The sequence below is a fragment of the Trachymyrmex cornetzi genome, unplaced genomic scaffold, assembly GCF_001594075.2.
Source record: "Trachymyrmex cornetzi isolate Tcor2-1 unplaced genomic scaffold, Tcor1.1 scaffold797, whole genome shotgun sequence".
Lineage (NCBI taxonomy): Eukaryota > Metazoa > Arthropoda > Insecta > Hymenoptera > Formicidae > Trachymyrmex > Trachymyrmex cornetzi.
The window spans coordinates 546,650-568,301 of NW_017300132.1; the positions used below are offsets into that span (position 1 = coordinate 546,650).

General features: G+C 33.2%; 1 protein-coding gene and 1 non-coding gene across 2 annotated transcripts in view; one reads left to right on the forward strand and one right to left on the reverse strand.

Moving 5' to 3' along the window:
* Sesn (Sestrin) overlaps positions 1-21,652 on the reverse strand; it is a 211,859-nt gene that overhangs the window by 164,885 nt on the left and 25,322 nt on the right. Inside the window, exons 2-5 of the mRNA XM_018518881.1 lie at positions 17,941-18,299; positions 16,343-16,871; positions 13,634-14,741; positions 9,186-9,251 (exon numbers count right to left, since the gene is read on the reverse strand). Of these exons, the coding sequence (XP_018374383.1) occupies positions 9,186-9,251; positions 13,634-14,741; positions 16,343-16,596 (1,428 nt within the window). The 5' untranslated portion in view covers positions 16,597-16,871; positions 17,941-18,299. The remainder of the gene's footprint in view (positions 1-9,185; positions 9,252-13,633; positions 14,742-16,342; positions 16,872-17,940; positions 18,300-21,652) is intronic.
* On the forward strand, positions 9,476-9,548 carry TRNAK-CUU (transfer RNA lysine (anticodon CUU)). Its single transcript has one exon. It is a non-coding gene; the product is annotated as a tRNA-Lys (tRNA).

Below are 21,652 nucleotides of genomic sequence, written 5' to 3' on the forward strand. Positions count from 1 at the left end.
AATGTTAAAAGAATATGTATTTAATGAAAATACTTAGTGTTTAATGAAAATCATATGAAAGAAGTAATATTTAAATAATTTATTCTTTTCTAATATTTCTACAATATTAATTAAAATACAGCTTCATTAAAACTGATATTATTTTATTTATATACCATATATTATTTATATGTAATGTTAAATAATTCTTCTCTCCTTATGCATCATTTCAATAATAATAAATAGAATGATTATGATACATTTAACACACTATTTTATTAAATCGAAATTTAAAACTTTTCAATTATCTTCTGTATACATGTGATAAACACCAGCAAACAACCTGCCCCTACATATTCTCGACTGTTACCACAAACATCTAATATAGTAAGAAATTTCTCAACAAGCCAACTTAATGATTTGTGAACTTGAGAAACTATTCAACGAGAGGTATTCGCGGTGGCGTCCTGGAATTCCTTAAAATGTGAGTAAGAAGACATGAACAGTAACAAGAAGTATGATAATCGAGCAAAGGAAATGTTAAATGCATTTATGCGTCTAAATTATTTAACAAGCAGGGGAATATAAAATATTAATGTAGACGTCTACGTCTGGAAAAAGCATTTTAATTTTGCACTTAGTAGTGCTTCTTCTTAGAAAATAAATCTTTCATATTTACGATGAACATTTAACGAATGTTGAATGAATTATAAAGAGATGAATCTACAGTTTAAAAACAAAGAAAAATAAAATGAGATATAAATGTCGCAAGATACTTAACTCATTTTAATCTCTCAAACAGAAAGTTTATTGCAAATTGCAAAAATCTGTCTTGGCTTAATGTCTTTATTTCATAATCTGTCCTTGAAGAACTAAATAACAGACTAATTAACAGACAAATATCCGTCACCGATAAGCTATGAAATTAGACAAAAGAACAATCAAAACGATAATAACAAAAGTGCTTAAGTGATAAAAATTCGTAATATCGGAGGAGTGTCAGACTTCGACTAATCGATCCTATTATGAATCGAATTCCTCGGTAAACTGACGTCAATGTTTGTCATTACGATGGAAATCGGAACTCAAACAATACCCATAAAGAGAACTTATGTTTTAGCTCGGGTCTCGGCCACCCGCAGAAAGTATAACAGCGAACATCAATACGAATGAAACACTACTCCTAACGAGAAGGAGGCCAATGATACTAGTGGCTTACGTTCCGAAGAAATATTCTCTTGGGAATGATTAAGTCAATAACAGTCACATCACTGAGTTTGATTAATGTCTCGTCGAATTAATAATGCCATTATGATTTTAATAATCAACTACAATATTTCAATACTTCAATCCATATCCATAGAAATCTAAATAAATATTCAGTTTCCGGCTCATTCCTAACTGTAAGCTTTTAACATCAAAAATTTTAAGCAAATAAACCTCTAATCAAGTTTCTGTTGCAAAAAACAATCTTACGTCTCTGCTACCACAATATCAGTCTTTTATTACTAAATAGTTTCATATATCTGCTTTATATATCTTACTTTTTATTAACAGACCATTTACTTGAAACTATAATTACCTCGAAAAAATTGTAAGAACAATTGGGAAAGAAAACGTAAAAGTCATTCACCATCTCGACCGATATCGATGTCATATATTAACGTCGACAGAATCGACATTTCTATCGAAGACGTAACAATTAAATTATGGTAGAAAGAGATTGTGAAAAATTATCTTACGATGATAATCTAAGAAGTAACATAAAGCCACACGCGAAGAGGTAATCGACACGAGAGTGATAAAGCATCATTCTAATATCATTCTAAAGAGATTGTATATTTTCCTTTCAATATCGAATTAAAAAGTATTTCCTAAATCATTTACTCGATATTTTCTCAATAATATGCGATTAGTATCTTATTAAAAACAGCAGCTCTTACGCAAATAAACTTGACTTAAACCGTTCAATTCCTTCTAAAGTTTCCAGAAAATGTCATCTATAACATTTAAACGATCAGGGTTAATTTTGGAATAAAATTAATAAAATTATCTTTGAAAACGAGGATGAAATATTAAATGCCGACCCACATCTTGCTAAGACTTCAATAATAGAAGGTATTCAAATGAATGCAGACACAAAAGGCTCGTATCAAATGTCCTGCTCATTTTCAATTCGCTACCGAACATATGCTCAACGTAATATTTCCATAGGTATTGCACTTGTGACGGATATTTATTTGCGCAGAGGCCTTCGGAGCAGCGCGTGGACTGCGTAAAATCGAGTGGAATTTACATGAAATATCTCACTATTCCGTCGACTGCTGGCCCTTTTTTCCGCGTTATCTCCTCGCTACTGCGTGCATCTATTTCGCGTCAATGATATCGTCGACAGCGAAAAATGGCGAGAGAGATCCGCAAGAGAAAGAGAGAGAAAGAGAGAAAGTCATTACGTACGCTGGCGTTCCGATAAACGCGCGTGTATAATTGTGTTACACAGCGCACTAACATCGTTACACCTTTGATAAATTATGCCGCAGCCGGGCGCAATATTTTTTAAATAAAATTACCAGCCAGAGAAAGCTTGCAAAGTGTATATCCTACGAGAGAGCATTGCGACGCATCGCATAAATGTCATTGAATATTTCAAACTTCGTCAGTGTTCGTTCACTAAGTTCTGGAGCCTTTTCACGTTGCGCATGTATTTTGTTTACGTTATATTACAAATTAACTCGAGAGATGCTATCTTCTCTTGCTATCTTCTAACACTCATTTTTTATCGATTATATTATCGGAGGCACAATGCGTAAGTTCAACATGTCATACATAATAATACTATAGTCCACAAAATTTCACTTTTCTTATATTAAATTGATTTGTTAAGGTGTTTCTTATAATACTTCTTGCGCTGATTTTAAATCTATTTGCCAAATTTATGAGGACAGCAAAGTTTTTGAATAACATACTTTTAAAAATTCCTCTCTCTATTTATTTTTTCTGCTTAGATATAAATTTCTATTCATAGTGTTATAAAATATTTCAAACAAAAATAAATTATTTTAATTAACACACATGTAAATATGACTGGGTCATTTGTGTCTTGCACATTTCTTTTCTTCGAAAAACCAGAAGCATTAAGCATAATTAGTTATAACGTTTATATATAATTCTTTTAAAAAAGTACATCACCTTACAAATCCTTTCAAAAGATGTTAAAGTATTATATGTAAGAGTCACTTAATATAATTTTTGTATATTTGTTAAAGTAATGAAAATTAATCGAGGACATAAATGATCTACCAGGGTAGTAAAAAAGTAGGAAAATTATCGTGTATGTTAAGGGTTGAAAGAAAACTTTCTTGTAGCTGTTATCAACGAAAAGTTTTTAAAAAGAGACATGTCAGTTACAAAAAATTTAGAGCACGTAGGATAAATTCTAATCCTATTTTCAAAATTAGCATAAAAATCAACTAAAATTACACATTTAATAAAATCATTGATCAGTGTAATCAACAGCATTTTCAATACTTTATAAAATATTATTTGTATAACTTTACTGTTTCTAAATAACTTATGTACCTATCCAAAATATAAAGTTTTACGTAACACTTTTCTAACTTTTTCTTTTGTTAAAGAAACATTCAGTAAGTTAGTTTCGATTAAAGGAAAACTTCTAATCAACTCTCCACGGGAAAAAAAGATGCTGCGTTAGCAATCTCGTGGAAATAAAAACGAAATGAACTGGAAATGAACTTCGGATTAAATGTCGCAACGAAAATTATAATACCGTAATTCCGGCTTGATTTGTCATTTGCTTATTGTGAGCAAATTACGGTTCCGAATTCTGCAGCAACGTTTCATCGTTGCCATGGAAATTGCTTTGACGACAGTTTATTGGTTTCGCAACTAGATGTAACATAATTAAGCAGCAGCGCACATGACATGCCGATTCCGTGTTGCTGCACGTCGCGCCGAAACGAGCTGCAACTTCAAACAATGCGTACACAACGAATAGTTACTTTGGTGGAAAAGAGAGTATCACTCTCAACTCTTAACTTAATTTCCTACGCATTGCGATAGTACGAATGAGAGCAGAAATAGAAGATAATTCGCGAACAAGATAAGACAGTCACCATTGTCGTCGCGTCCATCGCTTTTCTGCGGGATCTTTCAAAACGTCGGATCATGAAATTAAAGCAATTGCTACCTTCTATTCATAGGAACCATTACGTCAAATTGATAAATGCACGCGAGCACCGACGACAATTGACGCATTAAAGAAGACGAGGCGCGATGTCAACGACCTGTAGATAATCATATATAGATAAAGATGACTTCAGAAATAAAGACCATGTGAACAATATGACCAATTTTTTGTACTGCTCTAATACACAGTAAAAAATCGTGCGTCCATATGTAGAATTTTTCTTGTGTTACCACATTTTGATTATTACTTCAATGTAAAATTAACATACAACTGATATGTTATTATTTTTGTAACATTTTGATGTGTTAGATTCATGTCACCTTTCTAACTTAACAATTGCGTATGTCAATTAAAAATGGAATATTATTTTGAGTGTTTTTAACACAATTGTTTCAATTAATCTATATATCTCAAAGTCAATTTAATATCTAAGAATTTTTTCACATTATACGAACAAAAATGTTTTATTAACATTTTCTTACGAGTTACTGCAACTACTCTTCTATGTACTCTACTTATTTTATATGTTAGTTTTAAATCACCTTTAAAGTCAAAATAACAAATATAAATGTAAAGTATTGTGTCAATTATTTAACATTACTAGTTCGTTAATAAATAACACAAGACGAATGAGTTACTTTAACTTAAAATTTAGAATGGATCTCTTGGGACATGTAAAAAATGTTAAAATTAACATTTTCTTTTTTACTATGTATGTATAGTTTTTATTTGCGTTGAGAAAAACAGATAATTTAACAGGCATTATCAATTGATAAATCAATATTGAAAAGAAATGTTAAATATTTTACAAAAAATGTATAATATATTTATAGAACTTTCATAAATCGTTATTTTAATAACTTCTTATTAATAATTTCTAAAATTAATGATATCCTCATTAAATCTTCAATCACATTGATGTACATATATATATATATATATATATATATCCAATTTTATATACAACATACGTCGAAATGTCAAAACGGAATTAATTAGGAGCTAATTAATATTATTAGTGGAATAAACTGTATGCTAACCCTTTACAGCAAAGGGCTCTGATGCTATGGGCTTTAAAACTAAGTTAAGCGAGCTGAATATCACGCTCCAATACGCAATTAATAGTCACTTATCACGAAGGAAAAAAATAACGTTTATAGAAATAAAATGAAGAACGTAATAAACTAATTTTGAATAAATTTAATTGTAGTAGCAATATAAATAATGTATTGTAGAAATAAATGCTAAACACCGGAAAAATCCGTATTATTGAAAAAATTTCGTCTTGGAACGAAAACAAGTGATGCAATTTTAACAATCGAAAACATAAAACAGATATGAGATAATATTGGTCGCAGATATGGGACATTTGTCGTCCATCTTCGTAAGTGCATTATCAGCGAGATTGCGCAGATTGTGAGACGAAGGAAAACAAATGAGATTGAAGATTCAATTCGGGCTTTAATGGAGCTTTTATATGAAGCATGTACGAGTTATTCGCAGTCGCTTGACCAAGGAACAATATTCATTGACCCGGTCAAGATTCCCGTTAATTTTCAACCCCTCTTTTCGCCCCTCGCATCCCACGCGTTCTATTTTTCACAAAAAAACCTCGAGTGTTTCTGCAACATGACGTGCAAATTGGTTGTGGTGTCAGAAATTTAGGTCACATCGTATTCGGTTTCGAGAAATAGCGGCCAAATTGCGCTATGCGGCAGCTACTATCGCTTTTCCGAATAAAGTGAAACTTCGTTTATTCTCGATACACAGTACCAGTTCCCCAATACCTGGGGAACTACTATAAAGTAGAAAGCGTTCGATGATATCCCTTGGAAATTGACCGGCAAGGATGTGAGATAGTTAAAGATGAGAGGATCTGATATTTCCGAGTGATTCGATAAAAGCGTCGAAATAGAACAATAAAATTTCTTATAGAAAAGCGAAAGAAATAAAAAGTAAGAAATATAATCCATAAGTTGCAACGTTATCCTTGGAATATTATAAAATGTAAAAGTAATAACATGATACCTCTATATATGCGTGACAAAAATACGTTCGTAATCAATATGTTGCGAAATGATTTTTACAGATAATATCTTCAAATAGCGTCATGCATTTACATAATCCACTATGCAGTTTCTTTCCGCAATACCTATTCTTGCTCGCATTCAAGGATGCCGAGCGTGATATCGCGAGCATGATATTGCACGCATGACAAATGGATCGCGTGTCAGTTATACAAGTAAGATCTTGCACAGATTTGAAGAAAATGATAAAAATGACCGAATGACGATACATCATCGCTTCATATTTAAGTTCTCGATGATCGATAGTTATTTCGTGTTCGGTGACGCGGAGAACGTACAGGACAGTATAAAGATGACAGACGAATCAATAAGCAATAAATCACGTCAGAAAGATTTTTTATGTTAAATTAAAATTATACCCGAGATATCGAATTATTCGTAAGAGAGATCTTTATCATTTAATTGAAAAATTATAATATTTTCTTTCCAAAGAACCTAATGACAAATATTTCCATGGCAAATAATTCACCTCCTACATGAAGTTTTTTAACTACGTATATTTTTTTTCTATCTTTTTAGTCAAATCACTTTATTTCTTATATGTATAATAATGTGCACGCTTAATAATTTTTATATTATATACATGTAAAGAATAATATCGTCATAAAAATATTTTTTCTGAAATAAAAAATCAATACTCCCTGCAAAACTATTTTTTTAAAGTATCACGATTTTTGTACCTGAATAAAACCATCGTGTGCAATTTGTTTGTAGAAAATTATATATTTGTTTACACTTACCTGATTTATTACAGAAATATGGTAATTGCATTTCAGAGAACACATTTTAATCACTTTATAATAAAAATTGTAAAGATTACGAGATTTTATTAGAAAAAAAAAAAAGATGTAGTGCTTTTCCTGTGTTAAAAAGAGATTAACGAAACAAAAATATTAGTTTCACACATCACATTTTCCAGGATGCACTATTTCTAATTCTGCGATGCTGCAACGATCGTGATTGAACGATATTTATGAATGGCAGCATATTTTTACTTTCTTTCACACATCGAAAAAATCACATATCAATAAGTATATAGCACGTACGGATAATCATATGCGCTCGATGTTTATACGATAATTCGAACTGATACATTTCTTCCTTACTGAATGCAAACGTGCGCATCAGCAGACGCGACTCATAATCTTATCTAAATTGAGATAGCATTTATTAAATATCGTGAGGTCGCGTGAAAATATTATAATCCACAAATTATCGCATTATATAATATTATATCCGGTAATAACATAGATCGCAAGAGCCCGATCTCCCTTGAAATATAGATCGCGATAAACTTGTTTATTAGTAGCCATAACATAAATTGCAGTGCAAAATGAGTTTCGTGTTAATGTGTGCAACGCGCAGCAACACGTTGCGTCAGCAATTCTCGAGCGTGAAATGCGATTCGAGTGTCATTATTGAAATACATTGCAATTCATAGTAACAAAGGATTATTATAATAACCGACATCAATAATAATTTAGATAATTAATTAAAATTCTTTATACATCATTGAAAATTACATTTACTTTATTACTATTTTTTAAAGCGCAAAAATATATTCATTATTTAAAAACGTCCCAATTTCATTGAACGGTATTAACCTACACAATTGCTAATTACAACACTGTTTCGAACCGCGCGAATAATTTGATCATTGGCGCCACCTGCCAATCGATATTAAAACAACCTATATATTCTTTTCTCTAATCCTATATTGATAAAATAAAAAAATTTAATTTCTTACAAAGTAAAATTAAGTGAGAAATTAAAAATAATAATATTTTTTTATTAATATTCGCAATTCTAATAAAAATATTTTAAAAATTGTAGAAAATTAAAAATTAAAAATTAGATAATTTAAATATTAGTTGTAATTTTCTTATAATTCTTTTTTAATAAATAAAATAAAAATTTTTCAAAAATAACTTATAAAAATTTTGTTCATCTCTCTGTAAGACTATACGTGTATCAACTCGATCGGTAATGTAGTTTTCTTCATAGACAAATCGCAAAAAATGCATTTCAGCAAACAATACTAATATTTAGAAATAATGAAAATAAATGAAGGGTCACCGGGGACAACTGAGCATTAGACCGATTTGATACCCGGTATACATGCACCAATCATCTGCACGGTCGACTCGTTACCGACCATTTCCAATCAGCTGGAGAAATCATTGACGCTACGAGCGCTAACGCGGTGGCCCAGATTTCGCAGCAACATCAACCAATTCGTTTTTCACGTCCCACTTTTTGTCGCGGCCGATCGCGAGTAAAATAAACTAACCGTGCCGATCTCTAATGGAAAAAAAATAAATGCAGAAAAACCACATTTTAATAAGAATTACCGCACATTTATTATCCGTATCAACAATTATTACGTTCATCGAAACCTCGTTTATTGATTTTAATCAAGAAAAGTGTCTATGACATTGCAGCAAATTAAAATAGATAGCGTAGTTAAAAATAAAATATTTCTAAATAAATTACATTATAATAATAATAATCACGAAATTATATTATAAACGCGATCTTTATCTTTGCAAATAAGAGTGATTGTAATCTTCATCATCTAATAAGATGTTCACTCTTATTTATCTTAAAGTACATGCTGCTTTAGGCAAATGTGATATCGAATTGAAAATCATATTTCCGCACAAGATAACCGTAATGTTGAATCAATGACGAATTAAGTGGTTTAATGCATCAAAACCGTATCAAAATTCCCATTAAAACCGCACAAATATTAATTAATACTATCGCAATTCAAATCTTCGTCTCTTTTCAAAAATATGATCGGATACAAAAGAACAAATTATGTCTCGGTTAATATTATCATTAGACTGGTCGTAAACACAAGCTGGCATACTAATCTACAAAAGCAATTGATGACATGCAAAGATACTTACCTCCGAGAGAGGGACGAAGGCACTAGGTCCATCGAAGGCGGGCACCGGTACTGGAAGTCCTCTCTCCTGCAAAAAAAATAAATTTTTAATTTTATTATATGAGCGCCTAATTTCGAACAAATTTTCGATCTTAGCTACGTTCAGTTATTCACAAGTATTGAAAATCTAATAGTTCATGTTACGTATATTATAGATTTTTAATACTGGCAGTGTATATCGGAACATAACACTAATCATATGTGCACCTATTTCACTTGGAAAAGATGCAAGAGAGAAGCGCTCTCCCAACAGCCCGGCTAGCTCAGTCGGTAGAGCATGAGACTCTTAATCTCAGGGTCGTGGGTTCGAGCCCCACGTTGGGCGGATTTTTTTGTATAGCTTTGTCTATATACCGCGAAAAGTTTTTTTAAATTTTATAAAACACTTTTTTAAATCAAGACATCATTGCAACAATTAATGAAATTAAAACATTTTTTTGCAATAAAAATAATGTTAGAATAAATACACATCAGCAATTCGACGAAAAATTTAATTTTCACGATGAGAAAAAATATTTATTTTTATCGTCTCCATTTCCGATTGCAATTAATTAAAATATAAATCTCTCTTTAAAACCAGCTGTATTTACGTAAAAAAAAAGTGTATTTAAATTAAAAATGAAAGACTGAGAGAATCAACAACGAATGGTGATCAAATAATTGCTTTAATTTGTAATTGCATTATAACTCCTAGTGCTTTATATCTTCATTTAAAAAATATTTTATTAGTTAGAATAATTAATATTTGATACGAGATATGAATTTCCGGAGTGTTCGTTCATTAATATAATAAAATTATTATATTACGACTGAAATTCGATATTTGCAAATAATATATTTTATCTTCTACGTTAGTAAAAAATAAAAGTTAGGAGAATATTTTTGTCTACACCGATATTCGACCGTAAGTAGAGAGGTAGAATAATTAGAGATATTTCACAAATTATACGCGATTATCGATGTCGCGATACGACGCACTGTGTTTTATGTATAAAACCTCCTTTTCTTTTCCTGACTTCCTGCCGGCTTCGTGCCTGAAAATTGTTCTACACTATGTATAAAGCTTTACACACAAGTCGTATCGATCAGCCTCGAGTGTGACAATATCAGTGAGCAGAGCGGCGGATACTATTCGTGTCTACGTGTGTAATCTACATTTTTTGTCTTGCTATTAATGGATGAAATATCCGTTTATAAATTGACACGTCATCCTTTCCCATATCCATGTTTCGCACTTTTAATTCAACATAATATTTAAGACAATAGTGTTTAAATAATTTTGAATGTTACAAAGATTACGGTTTGCACTACTTAATTATACTATATCGATCGATGATTTTGTTAAATGGATAAATTTAGCTGACTCTTATGTATTTTTTTATGCTTATTCTGAAAATAAGGTTAGAACTTATTCTAGGTAATCTAATTTTTTCTAATCGACATATTTCTGTTTAAAAACTTACATTTTACTAATAATAGCTCGTCATACAGAATCTTTTTCTTAATTAAATTAGACAAACGAAAATTAAGCAATTAAATAATCCTATTTTTGATCAAAGCAGACCTGATCTTAATGCGAAATATTTAAGCACTAAGATCCGCTTTAACTAAAAATAAGATTATTTTTTTCAATTAATTTATTTTTTTTTGTAGAAGCCGTTTAACGAATAAAAAATCATGTTAAATTCAGTAGCTATTCCCTTTGAATAATTTATTTATGTCTAAGCAGAAAATATAAGTAAAGAAATTTTTAAGTGCATATTACTAAAAAATTCTGTCCTCATAAATTTGATAAACTTTGAAATCAATCCAAAAAATAATATAAAAAACATCCAGATTAACATAAAAAAAGTAAAATTTTGTCGACTAGTATTATAAGAAAATAAATAGAATTACAAAAATGCACCTATAAAAGTTAATAATATATGTTCATATATACAAGTTGAAACTTTATAGTGCAGGAAATATATATATATATATATACATATACTTCATATCTTTATTTCAAACTTTCATAATTCACACACTAATCAGAGTGACCCATATACGACATACTATTTTTAAAATTAATATTTAAAAAAACAACAAAGAAATACGATACGTTACTTTGATCTAAAAAATTCAAAGATAGCCGATTATTTTTACGGTCTACTTTCGTTCAACTACCAGAGACGAATGAGGCCCGAGTATATTACTTTGCGCGCGATGTCCTTGCGAGCGTAAAGTTCGAGAAAACAAATGACACTAAAATAATCCAAAGTTATCGGAAACATTTTTTAAATGTTCTTCATTTTACACGGTCGTCTCGATTTTAAATATTTATGATGTGAGACCGTTTGCTTGCTTTATACACGAACTTGTAACGCATAAAATTATATCGCCAGTATTGTTAGATATTTTCTTGAATGACTGCATTGTTGCATGAATTAGATCAATTCTCGTGGTAATTCTTTCCGCGGAAAAAGATTAACTGCCGCCATAATAAGATTAATGACCGGCATAGAACTCGGAGGTACAGAAAGAGCAACTCTGCGATAGGCTAAAGTTGCTTTAACCGCGAACTGCCTAGGTACGAGATATTTTTAGGCCGCAGTTCAAACGCCTCCCCAAATAACCAGTCAAAACAAGTCCATTAATATATAGCCGACGGTTACTCCGGTTTATCTTTTATGCATAAGCACATCCTTCGTCAGATTATTCCCACGTATTCATTTTCGAACTTATTTCGAGCTAAGGTAATAATTTCATAAGGTAATCATTTTGTCCAGTCATTAACTACTGTCCACTTCTAGTCTTATAATCAAATTTTCAAGATATCTCGAAACTAATTACACTAAGGTGGGATCAAAGTACGTACAATTTTTTTTTCCAAAGGAGTAAAATTTTGTTCCAAAGGTCAAACAATGGTTACTTTCAATTGCAAGCCCAAATAACTACTCTCTAACGTGAAACTCACGGTAGTTTATTTATTGAGGGAATCATAAAGTAGCGGCACATTAAAAGTGGAGATACAGAGTCACAGCAGCATAAGAATCGCGCTCGGCAGTTACTCTTCACGAAGGACTCGGATAAATTACCGCAAAGCTGGAGAGATAAAGCTTGAAATATTCTGGACAATCTCAATTCCGCTGCAGAATGTATCTCAGAATTATTGCACTTGCTTCGCCTGAGCTAGGAGTACCGAAATTTCGAGCTAAAGAAAATGGCGATTGCTACAAAATTACATGAATAATCCTCATAAGTTCTGCTTTTATTTTCAATTTCAACAAAAATTAAAATTAATTAAGAATAAGACTCAAACTTTTTTAAATTAAAATGGCTATAATGTTGAGAGTTAAAATAAGAATAGAGAATTATATAATCGTAACTTTTTTATTTTAAATTAAATTTTTAATTTTAACAAAAAATAAAATTAATTATAAATAAGACTCGAACTTGTCTAAATTCTATCCCTTAATTTTAAATTAATCGTAATAAATAATAATCAAAGTCTTATAATAATCAATTTTTGTTTGCCATAGAAATCAGCAATAACTTCACGTTTTTTCTTTCACAAAAATAGAGAGCTCGTCCAGCAGAGACAGGTGTGACATTTTTTAAATATCCCGCATGTACGATACCTTTATCTTGGTCTTATCGACTATAACGTTTTCAACTGTGCTTCGTGTTGCCTAATAAACTTGAAACACATGGATACTCAGCGAGAAATGTTCGGGCAAACATAAACTTTAGTAGAATCGTTACGAAAGAATTTCGGCCGAGTGCACGCAAGAGTGTAAACTTTACAACTGTGCTAACGTCTGTTCTCCCAAGATTTCGCGAGCGAAACTTTGCACGACCATCGCCACATCTAGGCTATCCGTTATCTTTCGCATCGGTCGTTTCGCAAAGATTTTTTTCTCTTCCGGAATGTCGGAATGTCTCTGTGTGCTCTGACTCACGGCACACAGTGCGATATTTAATTCCCGTCGGAGACTACACACATAGATAATCACGGACAATAATGATAAGTCTTTTGCAGCTTACTTTGCTGCACCTCTTAAAATCTAAGAGATTCAACACATAAGACAAGAATAATATTTGTGTTTCATGAAAGCAAATTGAATTAATTGGAAACTAATATTAATTTTAAAATTTGTGAATAAAAGAAAATTAATAGATTCTAATAAAAAACAATTATCTTTTTTAGCAAACTTCTATTAAAAATATGACTAGACCTAAAACAACAAAAAATGATTACTTCAAAATATAATACTGTAGTATAAAATAGCTTTAACCTCGAAATCTAATTTGAGATAGTTGCCAATTAATGTTAACGCAGATTTATTTAAATACGAAAGACGTATGTTATTTGGCGCATTAGCCAAATCCAAAATATTCCGAAATAAATCCGAAATAATTTTCGCTTACCTTAACCATCTGGAGGATCTCCGCGCACTTGATTCTAACGTTCTGGAAGGGACAATTAACGCTGAGCCTCAATATCACCGGCAGATGCAACGTCACCAGACTGAGATACTTGTTAGCCTGTGCTTGCCTAGGTCCGTCCAAAGCGTTACCAAGATTCAGCATCCTGCCGACGTCGCCGGGTGTCACTTCAGGGCTCTCGAGCACCCGGCCGCTCTTCGAAGACACGTCCTCGTCCTGCGAGAGCGGCCTTTTGATCTGACCGGCACTAAACTTCCTCTCATCGTTCTTGCGCAAATAGTCTTGCTGCGTCCGACGAGAATCCTCCGGTATGTCATCATAGACCGCTGTCTCGCGGTTCTCCAAGTTCATATCCTGATGGTAGAAAGGTGGTAGATCGTTCTCGTTTTCGAAACCGTCGAGAGTGTTAAAGACAACCCCGTCGCTGCGCGCCGCCTCGCTGTCATTGAAAGAGACGTCGTCGTCGGTGCCGCCGTCGTAGTATCGGCGCTGTTCGTGCGTTAGCAGGTCGCCGCTGGCGACAATCTTGGCTCGGCGATTCAGATTCCGACAGTCGAATGACGCGAGGCCGCTCAGATTGTCATCGAACTTAGGGCTTTTTCCGTACACTCGGGTATCCGCATCAAGCTCGTCATCTTCCAGCTGCTTCTGCTTGGCGCCCTTCACCTTCACGTAATTGTTCTTCGTCCTGCCAGAGCAATAGTCATCGCTCGTCGATCTGTCGCTCGACGATGAACCAGGATGCTTCCTCTCGGTCTCGCTGTTCGAGCCGAAGCGCGGGCATCTGCCTTCAATATTGAAACTCTTACTACCCTCGTCTGAAGACGTCGAATGACCGGATCTGCAACTCTCGACGCCGTCGCCGCTGGCGTATCGCTCGCGAAATCGCCTTTCGTTCAAAAGACGACCATCCACGCAGTCGAACGAGCATTCCGGATTGTTCTCCTCGAGGAACGGAGGTGGATTGTCATTGATGCTTTGCGGAAAGAAGCCTTCCGTCCGGAACGTGTCGTGCAACAGCTGCTGCTGCTGCTGCTGCACACTTCTCGGCGACGATCTCGTCGGCGACCGTTCCATGCTCATATCGTATCTTCAACCAAACACGAATATTATCGATTAGAGGTCAATAACGGGAGTATGCACGTGTCTTGCTTATAAATCTTTTGAGGAGATGCTATTTTTCTCGTTACTGAATAAGCCATAATAGCAGCAATCATTTACAAAGTAATTTGAAATGACCTCGTTCAATGATGAGTTATGAACAATAAAATCAAACGAAGATAAATTACTGCTTGTTTTCATAAAATCACTATTGTAGTTAATAAAATCTCTATTTGAGATTTGTCATGATAAATAACAATCATCTCTGATTATCGCGAAACATTGCTTTTTGTACGTGACTTTTTCAATACAATTATTTTTAATTATGTCCATTTGTACAATTTTTAACATTATGTAATCTATTATCAACTTTCCCTCAATATTATTTAAAAGTTAAAATCATCCTGCCAGAAATGCTCTGTAATTTTAGCAAATTGAAACAGAAAAGTGTATGAATTTTATATAAAAAAAAAGCTGCAGGAAACCACCGCAATATTTGGTCCTTGTAGCTACGCTTAAATGAATATAATACTCTTCCGTGCTTGTTATTAATCCTGATAACGTGCACATTTTAATGAAACGCCGTGATTATTTAAATACCGCGTTCGCATCGGATTTTACGTGTTTGCGTGACTGAATGCTGATATTAAATCCAGGACCAATAATTTGCCGAGAGAGAGCATGGAACAAAATGTTTGCTCCGATTAAATATGTCCGCTCGATCGAAATTATGATACGCGAAGCGAGATTTTATGAAGTATTTATTACACAATATACCGCATATATTATTTGTTATTTGATAATCATTAATTGATTAATTGTTAATCAATGGTCCAGGTAATTGATACCGGTAAACAAGCTTGTTCAACAAATTGTATAATTTTAATGCTCTTTAGTGTTATGCCCGTATTTATTCAATAAAACGGAAAATAAAATGTTCATCGCAATATCTCAATTAAATCTAAACATTTAACAAATGGATAACGGCATGTAAACAGCGAATGTTTACATAGTTTCAAAATTAGAGATCACTTTATGTGATCATGATTAAAATACCACGATTTAACACTGTCCGATCAAATCACTAATTATCAACATGAATATGTTCTTTTTTTAAAACATTGAAATTCAATAAAAAATAAACAGAAATTAATCAAATTATAATAAGTTAATCTAGATCGCTATATGTATGTAACTAAATCAAATAAGTAAAGAAAAAACAAACAAGGCTAGATCTTAATAGCTAATAATTTTTGTATGTAAATTTTAAACCTGTTGGTTACTGTCGGACTTGAAACGCAATCATAAACTAAAGCTGAAACGATATTATAATTAAATCAATCGTCGATTTGATAAAAATGCAACTAACATCTTAAAAATTCGACAAAGAATAAGTGGCGCGCAGTATGTAAACTGGTAAATAAAATTAGAATTGACATATAAAAATATTAGGCCAAGTCTCAACCGTATCGGCCCTTAACTTACTTATTTGATTTAATCAAATTAATTATCAATTTGATACAATTATGTACAAAATTCGCATTACTTTCATAACCAAATCTTACTACTCTACAATGATAAAACACTCACCTTCCGTCCTGAGAACTGGAAAATTTGCCACTCGCGGTCTTGATGTCCTCGATGTCGCCGGAGTCCTCCCAACGATTTGGGCTGCTGACGCCACCCAGCCATCCTTCGACGGTGGTCCTGGCCGCGGCCAAGGCGATGTTCCTTGCCGCTTCGTCTCTGGCGCAGAGCGGCGCCAGGAATCTACTGACGAGCTCGACTTCGTCGCCCTTGGTAGAGGCGCCGCTGCCCGACGAACTGCTTGGTTCTCGGTACATCTCTCTTTTCCTATATCGTCGCGCACGTTGTTTTCCTTCTACCCGATCCTTGCGGAATCCTTCTTTCGTCTTTGAAAGCAATCGCACGAAGTATCGAGGCGCCCGGGCGCTCGGCTCGATTCCCAGGATAAACAGTGTGCGATGGACCAGCGGGATATCTACACTTTTCTTCCTTCCAATTCGCCTTTTCTCTTTTTCGCAGAGAGACGGTGCCTTCGCCTATTTTGCGAGCTCGTCGAGCAATCTTCCCTCGAAACACCGACTGTAATCGTCAACTGTAACAGGAAACAGTACCATCAAAAGACCTGTTTATTTTAATCTCGATTGCGAAGATCGCTCGCACGTGCACTGCTAGATATCAAAGGAGCAACGGTAAGCCAATCCCTCAAATTAAATAACATTTTTTATTTTTAACTTCCATGTATATCAAAATGTAAATCAATATATTTCTGTGAATAGTTTTAATGTAAACAACGTCCATATTAACATATGCACTTAATAAATAATAAATAATAAACTAAATTAATTAAATCTAATTTAATACATTTTTAAAAATTAAATTATTTAACTCCATTGTTTTAGTTAAATTAACAATACGTATATTGAATAGGAGAAATGGTGACCTTTAGAAATAATTAAAAATAACTCAAATTAGATATAATTTGACAATGTGAATTCAACAGTGCGGATCGATTCATTGTTCTGTGTCTACAAGCGAAACGCAACACAAACGAGAGAACACGGTCGATCTCTAATTACGATTATTCTTGTTCGGATAATTTTCTCTTTAATTTAATTCTCTGTATCTCTCAAATCTCTTTTATACGTAATTTTTTACGAAAATAAGTATGATATAGTCTTTCGTTTCAAATCTTGTCCTTATCTGAATTTTTTAAACCGATAATGAAATCGTCGCGATAAAGTCTCTATCGAACGAATAGTCATTCTAACATCATGTCTTCGCCGAATCGATCGTTCGACTCGATCGATTGTGTTCGCCGATTAAACGGCACTCCCGATGTTCCCGTTTCCCGAGGTTCTTTCCTTCTCTAAGCAGCATAGAAAGAAAGGGGGCGAAGTAAAAAAGGAAGGCAGCGTGCGAGAGCAGATCGCGGTACTATCCTCGCGTAATTACGCTCGTTTCGTCGCGTTTCGCCGTGAGAGAATCGGCCGTAAAACTCGTTTCTCGGAGGATTTTACCGAGGCGAGGTGCACCTCGAGGGATACGTTTCAGGGCGATAGAAAGTAGGCAGGAGGCGTCGGCTGCCGCGTCGAGGCGATCTATCGAGATTCGAGTTCAGGGAGGGCAAGACGGTGGGAATAGAGGACGATTCTCTGACGTACCTTCCACAGAGAAAACGATCGACCGAGAGAACGTTTTAGCCTGATCGGATGCGATCGCAATGGGTGTCTCTTCTCTTCTTTCTTCTATTTCTGTACCTCTTATATAGTGCTCGTCTTTCTCTTTCTTTTCTATCTCTTCTGCTCTTTACTTTACTATCACGGTTTTTATTATACAGTTTGTTTCTTGCTTTTTTTCTGTATCAACGTAATCAGTAATCATCAACCGAGAATCACATTTTTCTTTACATTATTACCGCACGCGTTATTTTACCGAACTCTCTTTTTGCAAAATTTTCTAAATGATTTTCCGAATGATAGTCTACTTTCTTCCAAGGATGTTACTTTAGTCCATGAAGCACCTGAAAGTAAAAGAAACAAAATTATTAAAAATATGGAATAAATTATAAAGGAAATACTTTTAACCGCCATCACACAGAAAAATAACATTCTATTGCTAAGAAACGTGATTATGGAATTTACTTTCTTTCTTTTAAGTAACAATTATCTTTAATGAAGAATATTTTCTTGATAATAATATCGTATTACAAATTTTAGAAAAACTCATTAATATGTACTAAAAACAAGAATTTTCTTTTAAAGAATATTACAAAATTGATAGAAGAAGCGACTTTATATAATAAGCAAATCGAATTTGTTTTAATTTAATAATCTTGATTGAAGTATTAAATTTATGTAATTATTACACAGAAAGGACGGTTTTTCTGAAGTAAAAAAATTTAGCTAAATTCAGATCTAAAAACAATTTTATTGGATCATTAAAATAATTATGTAGGTTGCTCAAACTGGTTGCTAGAATGTCAAAACTTTATACAGCATTATTCATCGTGCTTGAGATTCCTACGCAATTATTTTGATGATCCAACGAAATTATTTTCAGATGTATATTTAGCTACATTTTTAGATACTTCAGCAAAATCATTCTTTCCGTGTAGGATTCAGAATATATTCTTAAAAAATTCGATGCTTATAAACTTTTATAATAAATTTGCGGATATATAGACTTTTGAAATCTTGAAACAAGTAATTATTATTTGCGTACAATATGTATTTTTCTGTGTGCAGTAAGACAAGGAAAAATCTCCTCTATAGATAAAATCATTTTCCTTCAACGGATTCTGTCCTCTATAAAACAGACGTGGGTGAAACTCAGAAAGTACTGTCGCATTAAGGCGAAATGATCGACATCGATCAGAGAAAGAGGAAATGAAATTGCACGCGGCAAAAAGACAGATTATGACGCGGCAAAAGCGCACATTTCGCCGAGTGATTCCATCGTGACCGTATTGAACTTCAATTTACCGCCGCGTAACGTACCTCGATCGATCTTACGCTCTTACGTCGGATGGATGTAATACGTTAGCGACATAAGAGGCCACTTCTAATAGGGAAACACTTTTCAACGGTACGGTAATAACTGGTGGATTATCGTTCGACCGAGCATTATGCAATGGCAATGCAGTACCGTAATTCCTGAACCTTGAGGAAATCAGTATTTAGCTGTATAATTGACTCTTTCGCAATTACTCAATTTCATGATCTATAAAATGGACTAACTTCAACATCAATTTAATTTACAATTACTGCCGCGAATAACGAAAAGTTATTTATGCGACGTGCGATACTTAATCATACGTGACACGTGTCTAAAATTATGATGGAAGTAAGTAGTTTTTTTAGCGAGAGAGATTTATAATCCGCTTCGTTAGCATTGCTGAATGACGTCCGATTGTTCGAAGTAATCAGCTGACTTAACAGTTTACGAGTAATAATATGCTGAGTGTCCTAATCGCATGTAGGATGTGATAATCTTTCGCGATACAAGTTAAAAATTGCATCACGACTAATTAATTATCATTTACGGATTACCACAAGATTGTGCGATTAATCAATATCATAGTTCAGATGGTTTACAATTTGATTGATCGATTGTCATGAGAGAAAGTCTGGGTCAAGGTTCCGAGGTCAGGAAATAAGAAAGGTCGCGTCAGGGTAGCAATTTATCGAGGGATCACGAAGGAATGAAATATCGAAAGGAATAATAAGAAATACACTCTTACGTGGATAAGAGAATCAATACGGTAATAATACATCAGTTAAGGTTGCGAGGTAGTAATGTAATATAAAAGATCTATCGCTAATATATATATATATATATATATATATATATATATATATATACGATAAACTACACCCCGCTACAAGTGGACGTTTATTATGCATATAAAAATCAATATATATAAACGTATGCTATTTGTACCACGAAGTATACGCAAACACATTCACGCGTTTATTTCATATACGCGCGTTTTCTTGTTGCGTAAGTCGTGGAAAAGCCTCGGACGAGTTGTAAGTTGTAATACTCGCGGCGATATGCCGTTAGAGAATCTCTATGAAAAGAAAACGGTTTCTAACGTTGTTTCTATTTTTTTTAAACTTATGTTCACTTTCTTGTTTCCGATATGGAGCTGTTAATTGACTCCAGATCCACCGAGCTCTTTTTTGCAAATCCAAATCGATAAATAAGCAGATTAATAACGCGTTACAGTTATCCCTCGCGTATCACAGAGATAATATGTCGATCAGCTAACGGAATTTTTTCAAATCTTCCGTCATCCGGGACATATATGTTAATGTGTGATTTTTGCAAACCTGTTATTGCATGATTAATGATGGTCTCAAGGTAACACTTAGGTCAAAGTATAACCTACACAGAGTAACACTTTGCATTTAGGTTTTGATATTAACACTGCACTCTTACCGCGATCAGCGGCAGTTGATTATAGCCTTTACCGCAAGACTCAGCGAATCACATACGGGAGACTTTCACAAAAAGTATACTACAAAGTCATTTTTACAACCGGTAATAAATGTAAAATATCACAATTTATGCGAATGAAAAGAATATAATTTTCTAAATTTGATCGCTCAGTTGTACGTATCCTATTTATCTCATTAATAAGTTCATATTTATATGATAATAATGTTTAAAATATCAGGAAATATACGAAGGATATTTTTATAAAGATAGAAATTAATATTTCGTTATTTGTTCTAAAAGGAGGCAGATTGAAAGGATTTAAAGTTGTTATTGATTTTTGAAGACTAGCCAATTCCGTTTAGCCAGTTTATTAAGTTAGACGTAAAAGTTATATACATATGTATACCTCAAAGATATATATTTAAGCGACTATTGTAAAAAACGCATTCAATATGTACAATCATATACATATATATTCGATAAACACATATATATATGTATAAGTGATTTAATCAACATATAATTGCTCCACTTTTATATAATCAAGAAAATAATGGACTTAATCAAAAGCAGTCCAAACATCAATAAAAAGTTAAATTAAAAAAACGCGAGATAATGTTTTTTTTTTTGAAAACAAAAATAATGGATTTCGCGCGTTGATGAAAAACAAAAGCCAGTTTAAAACTGCCGATAGTACGATAATAACAGTATTCCATTCCTTTTTGCCGTCTATATAAAGTAAGAGAATAATTGCAACAATTATTGTATTTATCCGAGTAATCTTTCTATTCGTGGAAATTAACAGGAAGCTACAAGGTAATCGCTTGTCATCAATAATCAGTAGGTGATGTAATTTTACTCAAAAATTTATTTATAAAGAAATTAATGAGATAATGGATTAATGAAATGCTACTTAGATTTTTCTTCCATTAA